This window comes from Coregonus lavaretus, assembly GCF_964263955.1.
Source record: "Coregonus lavaretus genome assembly, chromosome: 10".
NCBI classification, from domain to species: domain Eukaryota; kingdom Metazoa; phylum Chordata; class Actinopteri; order Salmoniformes; family Salmonidae; genus Coregonus; species Coregonus lavaretus.
The window spans coordinates 57,857,310-57,876,160 of NC_139997.1; the positions used below are offsets into that span (position 1 = coordinate 57,857,310).

At 44.3% G+C, this 18,851-nt stretch overlaps 1 protein-coding gene across 1 annotated transcript in view; it reads left to right on the forward strand.

Moving 5' to 3' along the window:
• The window catches only part of zzef1 (zinc finger, ZZ-type with EF hand domain 1), a 56,730-nt gene that overhangs the window by 5,476 nt on the left and 32,403 nt on the right, over window positions 1-18,851 (forward strand). The window contains exons 8-28 of the mRNA XM_084169812.1: window positions 295-473; window positions 1,032-1,133; window positions 1,250-1,341; window positions 1,511-1,656; window positions 1,895-2,000; window positions 2,352-2,579; window positions 5,551-5,642; window positions 5,927-6,168; window positions 6,360-6,493; window positions 6,619-6,689; window positions 6,783-6,897; window positions 8,732-8,900; window positions 9,719-9,840; window positions 10,102-10,224; window positions 13,341-13,510; window positions 13,853-13,934; window positions 15,104-15,305; window positions 15,508-15,626; window positions 15,808-16,057; window positions 17,713-17,792; window positions 18,728-18,818. Coding sequence (XP_084025938.1) covers window positions 295-473; window positions 1,032-1,133; window positions 1,250-1,341; window positions 1,511-1,656; window positions 1,895-2,000; window positions 2,352-2,579; window positions 5,551-5,642; window positions 5,927-6,168; window positions 6,360-6,493; window positions 6,619-6,689; window positions 6,783-6,897; window positions 8,732-8,900; window positions 9,719-9,840; window positions 10,102-10,224; window positions 13,341-13,510; window positions 13,853-13,934; window positions 15,104-15,305; window positions 15,508-15,626; window positions 15,808-16,057; window positions 17,713-17,792; window positions 18,728-18,818 — 2,915 coding nt within the window. The remainder of the gene's footprint in view (window positions 1-294; window positions 474-1,031; window positions 1,134-1,249; window positions 1,342-1,510; window positions 1,657-1,894; window positions 2,001-2,351; window positions 2,580-5,550; window positions 5,643-5,926; window positions 6,169-6,359; window positions 6,494-6,618; window positions 6,690-6,782; window positions 6,898-8,731; window positions 8,901-9,718; window positions 9,841-10,101; window positions 10,225-13,340; window positions 13,511-13,852; window positions 13,935-15,103; window positions 15,306-15,507; window positions 15,627-15,807; window positions 16,058-17,712; window positions 17,793-18,727; window positions 18,819-18,851) is intronic.

An 18,851-nucleotide genomic window follows, 5' to 3' on the forward strand; every position in this document is an offset into this window, starting at 1 on the left:
GGCCATATACCACAAACCCCCTCGTGCCTTATTGCTTAAATATCTTCTCTCTTTGTAAATACTCTCTCACTATCTATTTCTCGCATGTAGACATGCACACACACACACACCCTCTCGCTCTTCTCTCTCTCTCACACACACTATCTCACACCTGCTTGCTATCTCTCTCTCTCTCTTTCTCTTGCACACTATCTTACGTATATCTCACACCCACTCACCACCTTTCTGTCTGTCTTACACTCACTCACTCTCAACCTCACACCATTTCCTCTGTCTCTCTTCGACCCCCTGTAGTTGCTGTGTGACCCCTGATGCAGAACTGACCCTGTTGGCCTTTGCCCTGGCCCGGGGCAGTGTGGCTAAGATCCTCCAGTCCCTGTCTGGTATCAGTGAGCACCTGGAGGCAGAGTACAGAGCCTCCTCCCTCATCTCCTCCATGGCCTCGGTCAGACTGCGCCTGCTCTACCGCAACGGTAACCTCAACCAACCCCACTTACAGTATCCTTTCCTCAGTCTTCAGCCAACCCCACTTACCTTATCTACTATGTCCCTCATGCAAGTGTTACGTGGTCATTTTAAACCATACCATTAGGAGTAGAAGCAGTATGGCTGTAGTAGTTGAGGCAATGGGCTGCTGACCAGACGATTCTGGCTATGGTGCTGTGATAATGCTTTAGAACAGTGTTTCCAAAATGGTGGGCCAGGATCAAGCCTGATTCCTTTTGAATCGCGTGTAGACACTAGTTCCTGGATAGAAACTGTGGTACACAATAAAACTTTAGGGTTGCAAAATTCGAGTAATTTCCCAAATATTCCCAGTTTTTCCCAGAAATCCTGGTTGGAGGATTCTGGATTTTCTGTTTATTCCCTCCTGATTCCGGGAATCTTCCAACCAGGATTTCTGGAAAACCTGTGAACTTTGGGAAATGTACCAGAATTTTGCAACCCAAGTTACATTACAAATGGTTTGGGACCATGGCCTTTAGATATGGCTGTTCTGAAGTGATAGTGTGTATTTTGCCCTGCTCTAGGGAAGACCCTTCAGTTGCACCTGCAGGCCTGTGATGTGAAGGGCAAAGAGGAGAAGTCGGGACCAGAGAACATGCTGACTGAATCCGCCGCCACTGGAGACGGTATAGTTACTACAGTCTCTCTCTCTCTGTCACTCTTTCTCTCTCTTTCACCCTCTCCAAGTATTTGCATGTTTTGAGTTTGCATGCTTAATCAGTTGTAGTAATGTTCGTTACAGGGTTTCTCACAGAAAGTGGTAAGAAGAGAGCTAGCGTGATCCTGTCTACAGAAGACCAGAGCAACTTCCAGGTCACTCAGATGAAGATTAAAGTGAGTGTCTGTCTGTGTGGTGTTCATATCTTTCAATAGTGTATTGGTGTTCACAGCAATGGGGTTCTCATGGAGCATTAAGCATCCTTAATCAGTGTATTTGTGGCATATTGTATGTTTGCTCCATACCATTCGCTGTTTGCGCCATACTACCTGTGTTTTTCAACAGGTCCGTAAAGGAGCCATTGGAGCAAAGTGTGGCCTGGTGTTTGCCTACAGCGAAGGAGACACCTTTGATGCAGAAAAACACTTCAAGAGGTTTAAAAACTATGACTCCTGGGACTACAAGGACTACAAGGAGTTTGTACAAGACAAGTAAGGACCTCCCCGGAGTGGTACCTGTGCCTATTGAACCCTGATGAACTACCTATTTATTTTCTTCTGGATGTAATTCGCTAGTAAAGGAGTCAGTAGAACAGTAGTCTCATGCACCAGGCATCATAGCCATGCTCGGAAGGTCTGGTGTAAAACGAGACCTTGAACTACAGTCAGTATAGTGACCTGTTCCATATGAATGTCTGACCCCTGGTTTGTCATGTGACCTACCCTGCAGTCTGAGGATTCCACTGCAGGCGGAGGATGAGCCCATTGGCTGGTTTGAGCTGGAGGATGACTGGAACGACGTGGAGATCAAACTGCAGAAGTGTCGCGTTGCAAAGGTACTCGACGCTCTTTCGCGCTCTCTATCGCTCGTTTATTTCAAGTGTTACTCACGCTCTGCCTCGTACATATGATTGTTTCTCCCTCAGTTTCTCCTCCTCTCTCATTCAACCACTCTTCAATACTTTCTCTCTCTGACACTCAACAACCCTCACTCCCCTGCTCCTCCCTCTCCTCCACCTCTAATAAGAGTATCTATCTGCAGAAATCAGATATTACTATGTGTCCTAATGTGAAATGTTAATTGTGAGAATCAATAAATTAACAGTATAAGAATAGTCCCACCATCCACATTTCTATAACACTCATGCTGATAACTGTGAAGTGACTCTCTTTCTCCCCCCCCGTAGTTCCTGATGGTGAAGTTCCTGTGTGCGCGGCAGGACAGTGCAGAGCGTCTGGGGGTCCAGTCCCTGTCCTTTAGTGGGTACCTGTGTCCCGGGGCCGAGAGGCTGGATGATCTGGACGACCTGAGCCCACAAGGAGATGGCTCAGAGGGGGACATGGTCACTGGACTCACCCTGCTGAAGAAGACCCTCTTCTTCATCCAGCAGCTTACGCGAGACATGGTACCCACTGTCAGTAGTACCCTCAGTCATTTTACTGTTTTGATTTATTTTATTATAAAAGTGTCATGCGTAGGGCTGTTACGTTGACGGTATTACCGCCACACCGGCAGTCACAAGTCATGACCGCAGTCAAATTACATGTGACCGTTGAGTCAAGGTAACTAGGCTTCTCCAAAACTGTGATGCCGCTGATGGTCATTAGTAGCCTACCAAACTTGCTAACAGCTAGCGCTCTATTGTCCCTCTTATCATTCTGACATCAATGCAAATGCAATCGAAAATCTAATCAAACACTTCATGAGAGCCCTGGCATTCAGAGTTTGACCGGAATATGATCACCTGTTGCGCGGCGAGAAACAGCTCCTCATAGCTGGTTGATGCATGGAATGAAATAAGTGTTCCTATAAGCTCATGTTGCGCAACATTTCTAAAGACTATGCTATGCAATTGCGTGAGAAAACAGAGTTTTGATGGCCTCTATTAAAAAGAGGATGATCCCATCAGCTTTCTATAGGCTTACTATATTTATTTCTCAACTTCGGAGTAGCCTATCTGGCTGGCGTGAAAATTAACCATAGGAAAAGCGTCCTCCATTCGCTATTCTAGTGCATACGGATTACATTTCTTTTTTTTAACCTTGCTGCTGTTACGACAGTGCATGATAATGGCCCATTCTAAATCAAAACTAATGTCACACATACACTGAGTGGACAAAACAAAACATTCGGTACACCTGCTCTTTCCATGACATGGACTGACCAGGTGAATGGGCAAGACAAAATATTTAAGTGCCTTTGAACAAGGTATTGTAGTAGGTGCCATGCTCACCGGTTTGAGTGTGTCAAGAACTGCAATGCTGCTGGGTTTTTCACGCTCAACAGTTTCCCATGTGTATCAAGAATGGTCCACCACCCAAAGGACATCCAGCCAACTTGACACAACTGTGGGAAGCATTAGTCAAAATGGGAACACTTTTGACATCTTTTAGAGTCCCATGCCCCGATGAGTTGAGGCTGTTCTGAGGGCAAAAGGGATTCCAACTCAATATTAGGAAGGTGTTCCTGATGTTTTGTACACTCAGTGTATATTATTTAGTATCTGTAAAGACCAGATTAAATTGAGACTAGTCTGTTGGGTGAAAGTATTATCAAGTGCTTGTCAAATTGTGAATGAGAGACTGATGAAGTGTGTGCAGCTTGCGCAAGAAACAGAGCAGAGCTCATGCCATGCAACTTTATTCAAATCATCATGCAGGCTTAGAATGTATTAAAAATCGAAACATGTAGCCAAACCTTTTGTAGAACAACTAAAGTTACATTAATAACTCTAAATTCGGCATGTAGGAGTAACTGTTTCTTTGTTAACCGCTCAACACAGAATAGCCGCATGTTTGGATAAAAAATATCCTTTCTATTTTATTCAGCTATGTTCAATTGTATTGTTCTTACTATAAAATAATGCCACTGGAATTATAAGCAAATCTTGCCTGCTAAATGAACTAGTCTAGCCCACAGACATATGGCATAGCCAGATCAGGGCCTAACATAAGGATGACTCAGAATATGCTATTATGTTCTTCTTAATTTTCTTCATATCATAATATTTATTTAGACCTGCCTTAAATAAATAATGGATTTAATGTGATGGTGTAGGCTATAATAAATTGATTTATTAGACCTTTTATAATGTGCATGTTCAAAAGGTCCGCATCAGTGGCTTGTAGGCGATGCGTGGAAGCCGGAGATGCTCAACGTGTTTTTTGTTAATTAATGGCGGAAAATTACAGTGAGACCGGCAGTTAATTGCATGACAAAATGTCATGACCGCCACAGCCCTTGTCATGCGTCTTAATGATGCCCAGCCTACATGGGCTTATAAAACACTATTTGCTGTAGCAAAATAAAATGATCATAATATCTGCACACGTATACACTATGTATGTCAGTGTGGGCTGTACATGTTGATTGTCTTTTATTTTATTTATTTACTTTAGTGTATTTTACCCCCCTTTTCTCCCCAATTTCGATATTGTGTCATTTACATTTTACATTGTAGTCAGTTAGCAGACGCTCTTATCCAGAGCGACTTACAGTTAGTGAGTGCATACATAAAAAAAAAAATTCATACTGGCCCCCCGTGGGAATCGAACCCACAACCCTGGCGTTGCAAGCGCCATGCTCAACCAACTGAGCTACAAGGGGCAAAGAAATTAACTCTATTAAATTTTTTACATTTTAGTCATTTAGCAGACACTCTTATCCAGAGCGACTTACAGTTAGTGAGTGCATTCATTTTTTGCTCTACCAACTGAGCTACACGGGACTGTAGCTCACCTTCACCTCCCCAACGGACTCGGGAGGTGAAGGTCGAGTCATGCATCCTCCGAAACATGACCCGCCAAACCGCGCTTCTTAACACCCGCCCGCTTAACCCGGAATCCAGCCGCGTCAATGTGTTGGAGGAAACACCGTTCAACTGACGACCGAGGTCAGCCTGCAGGCGCCCAGCCCGCCATAAGTAGTCGCTAGAGCGCGATGAGCCAAGGAAAGCCCCCCCGGCCAAACCATCCCCTAACCCGGACGACGCTGGGCCAATTGTGCGCCGCCGTATGGGACTCCCGATCACGGCCGGTTGTGATACAGCCCGGGATTGAACCTGGGTCTGTAGTGACGCCTCTAGCACTGCGATGCAGTGCCTTAGACCGCTGCGCCACTCGGGAGGCCCTTTGATTGTGTCTTAAGTCCAAGATCAAGATGAGAGACAAATGAATAAGGCCAATTAAGTGAACTAAACTGAACTGAATTTAGGTCCGTCAGTTCTCAATACAGCTGTTGTATTCGTTTTTAGCTCTCAGATTTTAAATGGTCTAGTCGAATAACATTGCTTTGACAATTATGTTATTTGATGATCATGTTGACTGTCTATGCATCAAATATCTAGATAAAGACATGATATATCTCCTCTGTATCTAACTCTGTAGGATGTGTCCTTGTTCAAGCAGAAGTTTCTACTGGACTTCAGTGGCCTCAACCTCATCCTGTTCTGGAGCTTCTACAACAAACTCCGGGAGATGTGAGTACAGAGAGAGATGTTATACACTAGATACACGCCTTTGAGTCATGATAACCTATTCTCTCAATGGCCTTTCCTGTATAGATAAAGTGAATGTTTGTGTTGGTTTGAAATGGTGTGGTCAGTGAATAGGCCACAGTTGCCTTTGACCACTCGTGGTTAGTGATGAAGACGTCTAATCACATGGTCACACATGGGACTGCTGCTATTGTGGTCTGTGATAACAGAGTATGGCCGGTGTATGACATCTGTCTAACCAACCTTCTGTCTCTCTGTCTTCCCAGTGAGGGAGAGGAGGTGATGAAGAGCAGAGTGCTGGTGCTCCAGCTGCTCCAGAACTGTTTCGCCCTGCTGCCCAGTCCCAGCTCGCTGGAATTCAGGGGCCTAGAGGAGAGCAGGGGAACTGAGGATGCAGTAGCCTCAGCATCAGCCTCAGCATCAGCCTCAGCATCCCCGTCCACATCCAGCGGTACCGAGCCAGACTCTGCCAGGGCAGTGTGGGAGCTGTACACCCACCTCTGTCAAAGTAAAGGCCTTGTCCATCTATTAGACACACAGTGTTACCGGTGTTTTAGTGTTACTTTTCGTAAAATGCAATGTGCTCTTGGAAGCCAAGGTAAAATATAAAAGACTATATAAAAGCTACTGGAGACTTGTATTAAGAGTATTGGAAGTGGAGAAGGTTTAACGTTGTAATTGTGTTGTTGTGTTGAGCAGTAGTGGACGGTCCAGAGGCTGAGGGGACGGTGGACAAAGCCCTGAGGAAGGAGGCAGTGAAAGCCATTCTGAACGGAGCAGCCATCTTCTTCCCTGACAAACACAGCAGAAGAGACAAACTCTTCCACATGATGGTGAGTGACTGGGAAAGAGCTCCATCTGCTGCTGACAGACCATTGGCAATGGGTGAACTTTGTGCTGTTTCTGTTGAAGTTGTTGTTAACAGCTGTGCACGATATTCTCTTTTTAATTGTTTCAGAAAAACATCACAGAGGAGGATCAGCCAGAGTCTGTGAAGCTGACGTTTGAATCGCTTTGTAATTACTTCAGGTAATAATGTACACATACACACACACACACACACACACACACACACACAATAGGTGAATTAGTGCTCAGTTGTCTTCCCTTCCTCTACTACAGTGACCAGGATCCCAGTGGCCTTCTCCTTCTTCCTCCTAAAGGAGCTCCTTCAGACTTTGACATCAGCCCAATCCTCAGTGTCATGGAGACCCTGCTACTGGTGGCCACTCGGGAAGTGAGTCGTCATTCCCCCCCCCCACTTCCCTTTTTCTTTCATCTCATACAGTTATACAGTGGCTTGCGAAAGTATTCACCCCACTTGGCATTTTTCCTATTTTGTAGCCTTACAACCTGGAATTAAAATGGATTTTTGGGGGGGTTTGTATCATTTGATTTACACAACATGCCTACCACTTTGAAGATGCAAAATATTTTTTTCTTGTGAAACAAACAAGTAATAAGACAAAAAAACAGAACTTGAGCATGCATAACTATTCACCCCCCCAAAGTCAATACTTTGTAGAGCCACCTTTTGCAGCAATTACAGCTGCAAGTTTCTTGGGGTATGTCTCTATAAGCTTGGCACATCTAGCCACTGGGATTTTTGCCCATTCTTCAAGGCAAAACTGCCCCAGCTCCTTCAAGTTGGATGGGTTCCACTGGTGTACAGCAATCTTTAAGTCATACCACAGATTCTCTATTGGATTGAGGTCTGGGCTTTGACTAGGCCATTCCAAGACATTTAAATGTTTCCCCTTAAACCACTCGAGTGTTGCTTTAGCAGTATGCTTAGGGTCATTGTCCTGCTGGAAGGTGAACCTCAGTCCCAGTCTCAAATCTCTGGAAGACTGAAACAGGTTTCCCTCAAGAATTTCCCTGTATTTAGTGCCATCCATCATTCCTTCAATTCTGACAAGTTTCCCAGTCCCTGCCGATGAAAAACATCCCCACAGCATGATGCTGCCACCACCATGCTTCACTGTGGGGATGGTGTTCTCGGGGTGATGAGAGGTGTTGGTTTTGCGCAAGACATAGAATTTTCCTTGATGGCCAAAAAGCTAAATTTTAGTCTCATCTGAGTACCTTCTTCCATATGTTTGGGGAGTCTCCCACATGGCTTTTGGCGAACACCAAACGTGTTTGCTTATTTATTTCTTGAAGCAATGGCTTTTTTCTGGCCACTTCCATAAAGCCCTGCTCTGTGGAGTGTACGGCTTAAGGTGGTCCTATGGACAGATACTCCAATCTCTGCTGTGGAGCTTTGCAGCTCCTTCAGGGTTATCTTTGGTCTCTTTGTTGCCTCTCTGATTAATGCCCTCCTTGCCTGGTCCGTGAGTTTTGGTGGGCAGCCCTCTCTTGGCCATTTTTTAATAATGGATTTAACGGTGCTCCATGGGATGTTCAAAGTTTCTGATATTTTTTTTATAACCCAACCCTGATCTGTACTTCTCCACAACTTTGTCCCTGACCTGTTTGGAGAGCTCCTTGGTCTTCATGGTGCCGCTTGCTTGGTGGTGCCCCTTGCTTAGTGGTGTTGCAGACTCTGGGGCCTTTCAGAACAGGTGTATATATACTGAGATCATGTGATAGATCATGTGACACTCAGATTGCACACAGGTGGACTTTATTTAACTAATTATGTGACTTCTGAAGGTAATTGGTTGCACCAGATCTTATTTAGGGGTTTCATTGCAAATGGGGTGAATACATATGCACGCACCACTTTTCCATTATTTAGTTATTTTTTTCATTTCACTTTTCATTTCACACTATTTTGTGTATGTCCATTACATAAAATCCAAATAAAAATCCATTTAAATTACAGGTTGTAATGCAACAAAATAGGAAAAACGCCAAAGGGGATGAATACTTTTGCAAGGCACTATACACCAACTATAATGACTTTACTTACTTAACCATAATCCTTTTAGCCCCTAGTGGAGCAAATGGCCTCAACAGTGCACCTGTTTTGGGCAGTTTCCTTCACCTCATTCCAAACTGTAATGACAAAATGTCATGTTAATTTAGGTCATCTCTTCTGTATGTCTATCTCTCTCTCCCTCTGTCAGTGTGAGGTGATGATGGTGGATCTGAGTGGTGGGGCTAGCAGGAAGGTGCTACTGTCTCTGTTCTGGGCTCTGCAGGGCAGCCTGCTCTCCTGGTGTTACCTTCAACTCAAAGGAGGGGCTGCTGCAGCCCCCACCGCTGCAGACCTGGCCAGGGATATCCTCCTCAAGTGTAAGTGTCTCACCAATATGTCTTACCGGTACTTTTAATATCCCTTTGTACAGGCTCTCCTTAGTTAGTTAGTTAGTTAGTTAGTTTGTTAGTTGAAGAGGAATAAATGAACAGCATGTCATTGATTTGTTATTACATAGGACAATGCTGTCGATGGATGGTAGAGTGGATCATTGAATTAAAGGAGTGATTCACTTTTTTAAACTATTTTTTATTTTTTAATGTAAATAGCTTGTTATAGTAGGGTCCAAACACTTTTTTTGTGCAATTTTACTTGGTTTGGGGAAACTTACCCCACCTGCAATAGACTTCCTCATTGTTTGTTCTGCAGTATGGGAGCCATGGATAAACATGAACAAAGGCTCCAAAAACACCCAAATAAGTCTGTTTAGAAACAGCAAATGCTCGCACATGTAACGCTGAAGTCCAACAAAACGGAATATAACTATGCGGATAAAGTTTGGAATGACACAATTTCATGTGTGCAACATCTAATGACCTGCTAAGAGCTTTGCGGTTTCTAAAAGGGACATATTTTGGTATTTTTGGAACCTTTGTTCATGTTTATCCGAAGCTCCCATACTGCAGAACGGGCAATGAGGAAGTCTATTGCGGCAGAGTAAGTTACTCAAAACCAAGTAAATTCCCCCAAAGTGTCTATAACATGCCATTTCCTTAAAAAATAGGGATTTTGGGAGAGAAAAAAAAGTGAACCACTCCTTTAATTACACTTTGTGAGGTTGAAGGGCATCTGTAAATGAATTAAATTACAGAGATCCACAGTGAATAAAGAGTGTGTCTCTTCTCTGTCCCTGTAGATGTGGATCAGTTCCTGGGCAGCACTAAGACAGTGCTGGGAGGCCTGCTGCAGAGATACGGTGGAGCTGAGATCACTGACAAACTCAGTGGATCCATCCTGGCCATGGTCACCAGACAGATGGTACACTCTCTTTGTTTCTATCACTGTGGAAAAACTCCCCTGCCTCTTATCACTTACTGGGTGCTACGTCACTCATTCAATAGTCAGTTCTGCGAATCTGGATATTTAGTAGTTATCCAGCAGTTATCCAGCATTGAACTAGCTAACTGTACCATCACACTGATCCAGAGAGACGCTTAATGCTCATGCTAACCTTCTCGTCTATCAGAGGTTAATGCTAAATGCTAATACCAACCCTCTGTGTCTGTCTGTCTCTGTCAGATGATCTTCTTTTTGGAGCTGTGTTACCTGGACATCCCTCACTGTATTCTGCTCACCAGTTTCTCCTCTCTGGTTGAGCTGCTTAAAAACCTCTCCAGTGAGACGGGAGACATCTTCTCGAAGGTCAGTCAACCTTAATACTACCATAGAGCACTTGGACGGTTTTGGTGTCATGAAGAACTATATGGTTTGGGTTAAAGCAGGGGTGTCAAACTCATTTTAGCTCAGGGGCCACATGGAGGAAAATCTATTCCCAAGTGGGCCGGACCGGAAAAATCATGGTATATATAACTTAAAAACAACAACTTCAAATTGTTTTCTTTGTTTTAATACGATCAACATACAACATAAAGCTGGAGCCTGAGGACAGTGTGTCCAAAATAGTACAAGCACAACATCACTATTAATCATAAAACACGTCAAGTTTATTTGAAAATTCTAAAGAAAAAGAACACACAAACACACAATGCCTCAGTGATTAACAGAACTGTTTCACAGATCACAGAACTATATCAGGGTGTCATTTCTCAGGCAGAAATGTAGATAAAAATAATGAAATCCTGTTCCCCAAACAAGTGCAAGAACCACAGAGTCAAGAATAGGTTAAATATACAAATAAAATAAAATCAATTAAAAACAATAGCACATCAACATAAAAACATATAAACATAAAGCTGGAGCCTGAGGACAGTGTCCAAAAGCACAACATCACTATTAATCATAAAACACCTCAAGTTATTTGAAAGTTCTGAGGACAAAGAACACACAAACACACAATGCCTCAGTGATTAACAGAACTGTTTCACAGATCACAGAACTATATCAGGGTGTCATTTCTCAGGCAGAAATGTAGATAAAAATAATGAAATCCTGTTCCCCAAACAAGTGCAAGAACCACAGAGTCAAGAATAGGTTAAATATACAAATAAAATAAAATCAATTAAAAACAATAGCACATCAACATAAAAACATATAAACATAAAGCTGGAGCCTGAGGACAGTGTCCAAAAGCACAACATCACTATTAATCATAAAACACCTCAAGTTATTTGAAAGTTCTGAGGACAAAGAACACACAAACACACAATGCCTCAGTGATTCACAGAAGTATATCACAGATCACAGAACTATATCAGGGTGTCATTTCTCAGGCAGAAATGTAGATAAAAATAATGAAATCCTGTTCCCCAAACAAGTGCAAGAACCACAGAGTCAAGAATAGGTTAAATATACAAATAAAATAAAAACAATTAAAAACAATAGCACATCAACATAAAAACATATAAACATAAATCTGAAAGCGTTGCTCAAACTCCCGTAACAGTCCCGTTATTTTATCTTTGAACCGCTTCATGTCTGCCACATGTTGGGTCGCGCACACATTTTTCAGACAGGAGAAGTGAGCTGCATCACCACCGGCAAGTTGCGTCTCCCACAATGACAGCTTCAACTTGAAAGAACGTATGCTGTCATAATACTGCGTGACAACTTTGTTGCGCCCTTGCAGCTGTTTGTTCAAGTTATTCAGGTGCTCTGTAACATCCACCATAAATGCAAGGTCTGGCATCCATTCTGCGGAATGAAATTCTAACACTGGTTTGCCCTTTTCTTCCATGAACTGTTCAATTTCTTCTCGTAAATCAAAGAAATGCCTCAGCACAGCACCTCGGCTTAACCATCTTACCTCAGTGTGGTATGGCAGGCCATAGATGTGGTCTTTCTCTCTGAGAAGGCTGTCAAACTGACGGTGATTCAGGCTTCTGGATCGATGAAATTAACAGTTTGGACGACCACCTTCATGACGTTATCCATCTTTAATGACTTGCAACACAAAGCCTCCTGGTGCAAAATACAGTGAAAAGTCAAAAAATCACGTCCTCCATTTGCAGATTGCACTTTCTCTCTGAACTTTGTCACAACGCCTGCTTTTTCCCGATCATTGAGGGCGCACCATCTGTAGCCAGGCTGACAGCGCGGGACCAGTCCACTCCGACCCTGTCCAGCGCGCCGACGAGTGCGGTAAAAATATCAGCTGCTGTCGTTGTATCTGTCATCGGCACCAACTCCACGAACTCCTCGGTGACGGTCAATGTGTCATCAACTCCGCGGATGAAAATGGCCAGTTGTGCAACATCTGTAATGTCCGTGCTTTCATCAATTGCAACCGAAAACGCAATAAATGACTTTACTTTTTGCTTCAACTGGCTGTCCAAATCCACTGAAAGATCGGAAATCCTGTCTGCAACTGTGTTTCTTGTCAGGCTGATATTTGCAAAAGCCTGCCGCTTTTCAGGGCACACAATCTCCGCTGCCTTCATCATGCATGTTTTTACAAATTCACCCTCACTAAATGGTTTTGAAGCCACTGCGATTTCATTAGCAATGAGGTAGCTAGCTTTCACTGCAGCGTCACTGATGTCTCGGCTGTGAGTAAACACAGACTGCTGTTTCTTCAGACCCGCCAACAGTTCATTCACCTTCTCTCATCTCCGCTGTCCTTGAAAGTTGTCATATTTGTCGGCATGAAGACTCACATAGTGGCGACGAAGGTTATATTCTTTCAGCACTGCAACATGCTCTGAACACACCAAACATACAGCTTTCCCATTCAATTCCGTGATTAAATAGGATGACCATTTTTCTTGGAACACTCTGCACTCTGCGTCCACTTTTCTCTTTTTTGACAGAGACATATTGGGGCAATGAGGGTGCCAAAGCACATAATGTTAAAAGTAGAAGCCGTAATAAATATCGCGGGCAAAACAAAGTAGCTCATTGGCTGCACGTGCTTGACCTACTTGCTCTGCCCCGGTATAAACAGTTTGCTTGCTTAACACAATTGCTATTGCGCCATCCAGTGGACGCAATTGGAACAGCAGTTTATATTATTGAAAAATTGCAGCGCATATTTATACTTTACAATTTTTTTTATTTATTTTTTTTTTTTTTTTTAATCATCTCGCGGGCCGGATTAAACCCGTTTGCGGGCCTGATCCGGCCCGCGGGCCGTACGTTTGACACCCCTGGGTTAAAGGAACCGAATAAACCCATGTGCTGTGTTTGTCTGATGTGATTACGGTTGCAACATTCCGGCAACTGTCCCAATATGAGAGAATATGGAGAAAATCTGGGAATCCTCCAACCAGGATTTCTGGAAAACCAAGGAATTTATGGAAAGTTACCGCAAATTTGCAACCCTAGATGTTATGTTAATGTGGGATGTGTTGTGTCCCTGCCAGGTGGACCTGGAGAGCTGCCAGCAGCCCCAGCAGCCGGTGGTCCTGAGGACCTGGAACATGGAGTCTCCTCATAACTACGAGAACAGCAGACACGAAACCACCATCTTCGCCTGCCCCGGGGCCACTTCCTTCGAGGTGGAGTTTGACGAACGCAGTGAGACTGAGAAGAGGTGAGCATATCATCCACACACCATTCTGTCTCTCTCTCTTTCTCTCTGTTTTTCTCTCTCTCTCCTCTCTTTCTCTCTGTCTTTCTCTCTCTCCTCTCTTTCTCTCTGTCTTTTTCTCTCTCTCCTCTCTTTATCTCTCTTTTCTTCCTCTCTCTCTATTCTGTTCTTTTCATTGAAGAGTATGCCTGATCAGATACTTATTCTTAGCATATCTGAAGACCAACTGTTTGCATGCGTGTAATTATTTGAATTCCTCTTCATGTGACATAATATCATCAAGAGATGAAGGAAATCTCTTTACATTTCCATTACCTCATGTAGCGTTCTCTTGAATCCTGGCAGATACGACTACCTAGAGTTCACAGACGCCAGAGGAGGGAAGGTCCGTTACGACATGAAGGTCGGGACTGAGAAATGGCCAAAGGTAGGTAATCACGGCTGAGATTAGGGCAGTGGGAAGGTATGCCCATAAATGGCAGGTAATCCAAGAAAAAAAGACGAGCAGTAAACTTTAGTGAACAATTAACAGAAAATATTTACACAAGACTACATATAGGAGCAGCTCAGCATTGTACATGAGGACGCACAACCGCAATGTGTTTCGACTACTAGAGTCGTCCTCTGGCAGCGTTTTGGACGGAAGCTGACGTATCTCTAGAAATAGAAGCGGGGACAAGTAAATGTCACATGACAGGAAAATAAACTATATACAAAACATATTTACAACATTATCACGTCAGTGTATAGAGGCAACATGAAAAATAACACACAGGAATATATACAAAGGAAGAGTGTAAAGGGATAATCTGAGTTAGTTGTGTGCGTAAAGAACAGTATATGCACTGGTGCATAAAACACGTTCTATAAATGTGGTCCTCTGTAGCTCAGCTGGTAGAGCACGGCCCTTGTAACGCCAAGGTAGTGGGTTCGATCCCCGGGACCACCCATACACAAAAATGTATGCACGCATGACTGTAAGTCGCTTTGGATAAAAGCGTCTGCTAAATGGCATATTATTATTATTATTATTATTATAAAAAAGAGACTATAGCAATCATCAAAAACTCAGAAAAACAAGGAAAATACACAAGAGGCTATACTAGTCAGTCTAGGTATACTAGAAAACTGTTTAGTTCTAGTTTGTTTAGTCCGTGGGGATCGGCCGTATATTTTTGTAGTAGGAAACTGTAAAAATCACCCCCTCTCTCATTCCTCTGCATTTTCTCTATTGCCCAGAACTTTAGTTCATTGACTGTGTGTTGTTGCAGGATAAAGTGGGCTGCTAGAGTGTAGTTGTCATCCTTGCGTCTAATAGAGCTTTTGTGTTCTGTGATCCGTGTTCTCAGTGCGCGTGTGGTCTTCCCAATCTATAGGGCACTGGATAGCCTATATGACTCCTTCAGAGGCGCAGTAAGTCAGGCTCTTCAGGGTGATTGGCTTGTTGGTTTTTGGATGCGGAAATTGTTTCCGTTTTTGTGATTGTGCGCAACAGGAACAGTGTGCGCAGGTAACCACGGCTACCCGAGACATTACAGGCATCTTCTCCCCTGTCTGTGGTAATGACAGTTCTCCATCGTGTTGTTTGCTCCACAGAAGGTGACGTTTGAGGCTGGGCCCCAGCTGCAGTTCCTGTTCCACTCAGACAGCAGCAACAACGAGTGGGGCTATAAGTTCACAGTGACGGCCCACGGCCTGCCTGATATCACCGTGTCCTGGATGTCAGACCTGCAGCTCCTGGTGGCCCGACTCATGGGCCGCCTGGCCTCCAGGACCATGGCCCTCAAATCACCCCACGGTGAGAGGAAGGGATGGGGAGAGGGATTCTGAGGGGGGAGGGAAGGAGGTAGGGGGCGAGAGAGCGATGGAGAGAGAGACAAAGAACAAAAATCTCCCCATTTTTGTTCTTTCCCCTAATTCAAACTAAGGCCTGCACCGAAAACTACTCCCTAGTCTCTAGTATATGTGGTTTTTGATCATATGTGATATGTTGTCATCAGAGATCCGCAGTGTGAAGGAGCTTCCTGCTGGGAAGATGGCCCACGTCCTGTCCTCTCCTCTGTGGAAGCCTGTCTTCAGACACGGACTCATTGAATCTCCCCACGTCCATACAGATGAGGTATGGTGTACAAGCACTGAGTCAGTGTTTATATTTGTATATACCTTTCACTCGATAGCTGAATGCCAATGCATAAATGCAGGTCACATCATATTGCAGCCACAGAATGAAATGGAAAAGTATTTTATTGTATATGTAGGTTACGGCACTTTCTAACGTTCTCTCTTGCTCTGTGAATCAGGTGAAGACATGCCAGTCAGGTTGTTCTGATTGGTTCATGAGATTCTGTGATGACTTTGGTCACTGGAACCCGACAGAGGAGCCACTAGACGGCAGGACTGAGTTGATGAAAAGCCTCATGCTGGCCTGCAAGAAGCAGCCAATTAGGAACGAGATAGTTGCGGGGTGGAAGGCTGACATGGCGGTGAATGCCATCTTTTCAGCCATGATTTACCACACGCCAGCCCTCAACCAGGCTCTCAGGATCTATGGTAATTAAATAATTAGGGTGATGGATTGATTGAGTGATTAATATAATTTATTTGATAATTACAAAAATGGCTTTTAGCGCCCTGTTCGCCTCACCCCTTTTCCCATTTTCTAAAGCAGGACGCCTTTTCACATTTTCTAAATGTCCATATAATCTTCTCCGGATGTGCTACACGAAAACCTTACGCGAAATGTACTGTGGCATTCGAATGTCTCCAAGTTGCGTTATGTTTCTTTCAATGAGAAAAGCATTTCCTTTTAGTCTGTTTGTGAAACAGTATTGAGACTATCACATAACTTAATTTATAGAACCATGACTCTGGGAACGACGCAGTATCTGCAGTGAGATACTCAAAGGCTTGAGGTGCTCAACATCAGCTTTTATACTGGTGTTAAGGCGACCATTAATCTGAGCTTGATACATTATTTGAAGAATCTCACCAACATGATAGTTCTTGCTGATTTCAATGTTGTCCCCGAGTTAAATGTGCTTTGTGACACATAGAAGAGTCCTGTCACATGGCTGAAAATACTTTCCTTGTGACGCTGTCAGATCGCAAAAATCCCCTCAGAGCAGTTCTGTTGCTGGATAAATCTGGAACGGTTGGAATGATATCACTATTGTGGACTTTACATTTAAGATCTACATTCCTAAACCTAATGACTAACAAGGTCTCTCAGATTACAGAGAATAGTTTCTTTGGCCTGCAAAGATTAGAGACCCTAACGCTGGAAAGTAATCCAATCATAAACGTTGAAGATTCTGCATTCATCCATCTCACCTCCCTGAAGAATGGCCAGGGGATAGTCATGTCCACGTCATCTTTTAGCTTAATAAGGAGGTGGAGATGACGTGCAAAAATGAAAATAGTGGGCCTCCCGAGTGGCGCAGCGGTCTAAGGCACTGCATCGCAGTGCTTGAGGCGTCCCTACAGACCCAGGTTCGATCCTTAGCTGTGTCGCAGCCAGCCGCGACCGGGAGACCCATGAGGTGGCGCACAATTGGCCCAGTGTCGTCCGGGTTAGGAGAGGGTTTGGCCGGCCGGGATGTCCTTGTCCCGTCGCGCTCTAGTGACTCCTGTGGCGGGCCGGGCGCATGCATGCTGACAGTGTTTCCTCCGACACATTGGTGTGGCTGGCTTCCGGGTTAAGCGAGCAGTGTGGCAAGAAGCAGTGCGGCTTGGCAGGGTCGTGTTTCGAAGGACGCATGGCTTTCGACCTTCGCCTCTCCTGAGTCGGTAAGGGAGTTGCAGCGATGGGATAAGACTGTAACTACCAATTGGATATCACGAAATTGGGGAGAAAAAGGGGCAAAAGAAAATGGCATCCAGAACTTCAGCAGGTACTTGGAGGCCCATGCTCCCTGGATGTGGGCTTTGCAGCCCGCCTTGCAGCCTGCCTTCTGGGACCGCCTGTGGACAAAACTGGCCCCTCCTGGACCACATCCGTATTATGATCTTGTATGGATGTTTAGAAAACGGGAAAAGGCTTACTGGTGGCCAGTGAGAACAGGACGCGAAGCCCACTCATGGTTGTTATGTGCTGAGCACTGTTGATATCCACTGTTTTAATTAGATTCACAGTTGTTGAATTTGGATGGTGAATTGACTTATGTTCCTTCCCATTTCTCCCACTCCCCCCTTTTCTGTACGAGTAGCCAGCCAGGGTGGTCAGGGGAGTCTGAGTGAAGACTTTCTGCAGGTCTTCTCACTGGCTGAGAGCATCAAAACATGGATGGTGAGTGTCTTTTGAATGAGTCATTAAACTCATTTTCTATACAATTTAATACCACACAGAAGACAAAAGAAAGAATCACAAATAACACACAATCAAAGGCACCAAACACACCAAGACAGTCGTGAAGAGGGCACGACAAAGCCTATTCCCCCTCAGGAGACTGAAAAGATTTGGCATGGGTCCTCAGATCCTCAGAAAATTATACAGCTGCGCCATCGAGAGCATCCTGACTGGTTGCATCACCGCCTGGTATGACAACTGCTTGGCCTCCGACCGCAAGGCACTACAGAGGATAGTGCGTACAGCCCAGTACATCACTGGGGCCAAGCTCCCTGCCATCCAGGACCTCTATACCAGGCAGGGTCAGAGGAAGGCCCTCAAAATTGTCAAAGACTCCAGCCACCCTAGTCATAGACTGTTCTCTCTGCTACCGCACGGCAAGCGGTACCGGAGTGCCAAGTCTAGGTCCAAAAGACTTCTCAACAGCTTCTACCCCCAAACCATAAGACTCCTGAACAGCTAATCATGGCTACCCGGACTATTTGCACTGCCCCCCCACCCCCATCTTTTTACGCTGCTGCTACTCTGTTAATTATTTATGCATAGTCACTTTAACTCTACCCACATGTACATATTACTCCAACTACCTCAACTAGCCGGTGCCCCCGCACATTGACTCTGCACCGGTACCCCCCTGTATATATAGCCTCCCTACTGTTATTTTATTTTACTTCTGCTCTTTATTTTCTGAACACTTTTTTTTGTTTTATTCTACTTTTTTTATTAAAAATAAATGCACTGTTGGTTAAGGGCTGTAAGTAAGCATTTCACTGTAATGTCTGCACCTGTTGTATTCGGCGCATGTGGCCAATAAAATTTGATTTGATTTGACATATCAGTGGTGTGAGTGTTGTGTTTTCTTCTGTTGTTTTCAGTTGGAGATGAAGCAGCGGTATCTGGTGGGCAAAATGAATGTCTCTGAGGACAAAGAGGAGGGCCACGGTGAAGTAACCATGGATGGTCTCGGTGAGCACTACCACCCTTTTGATTTGTATTTGA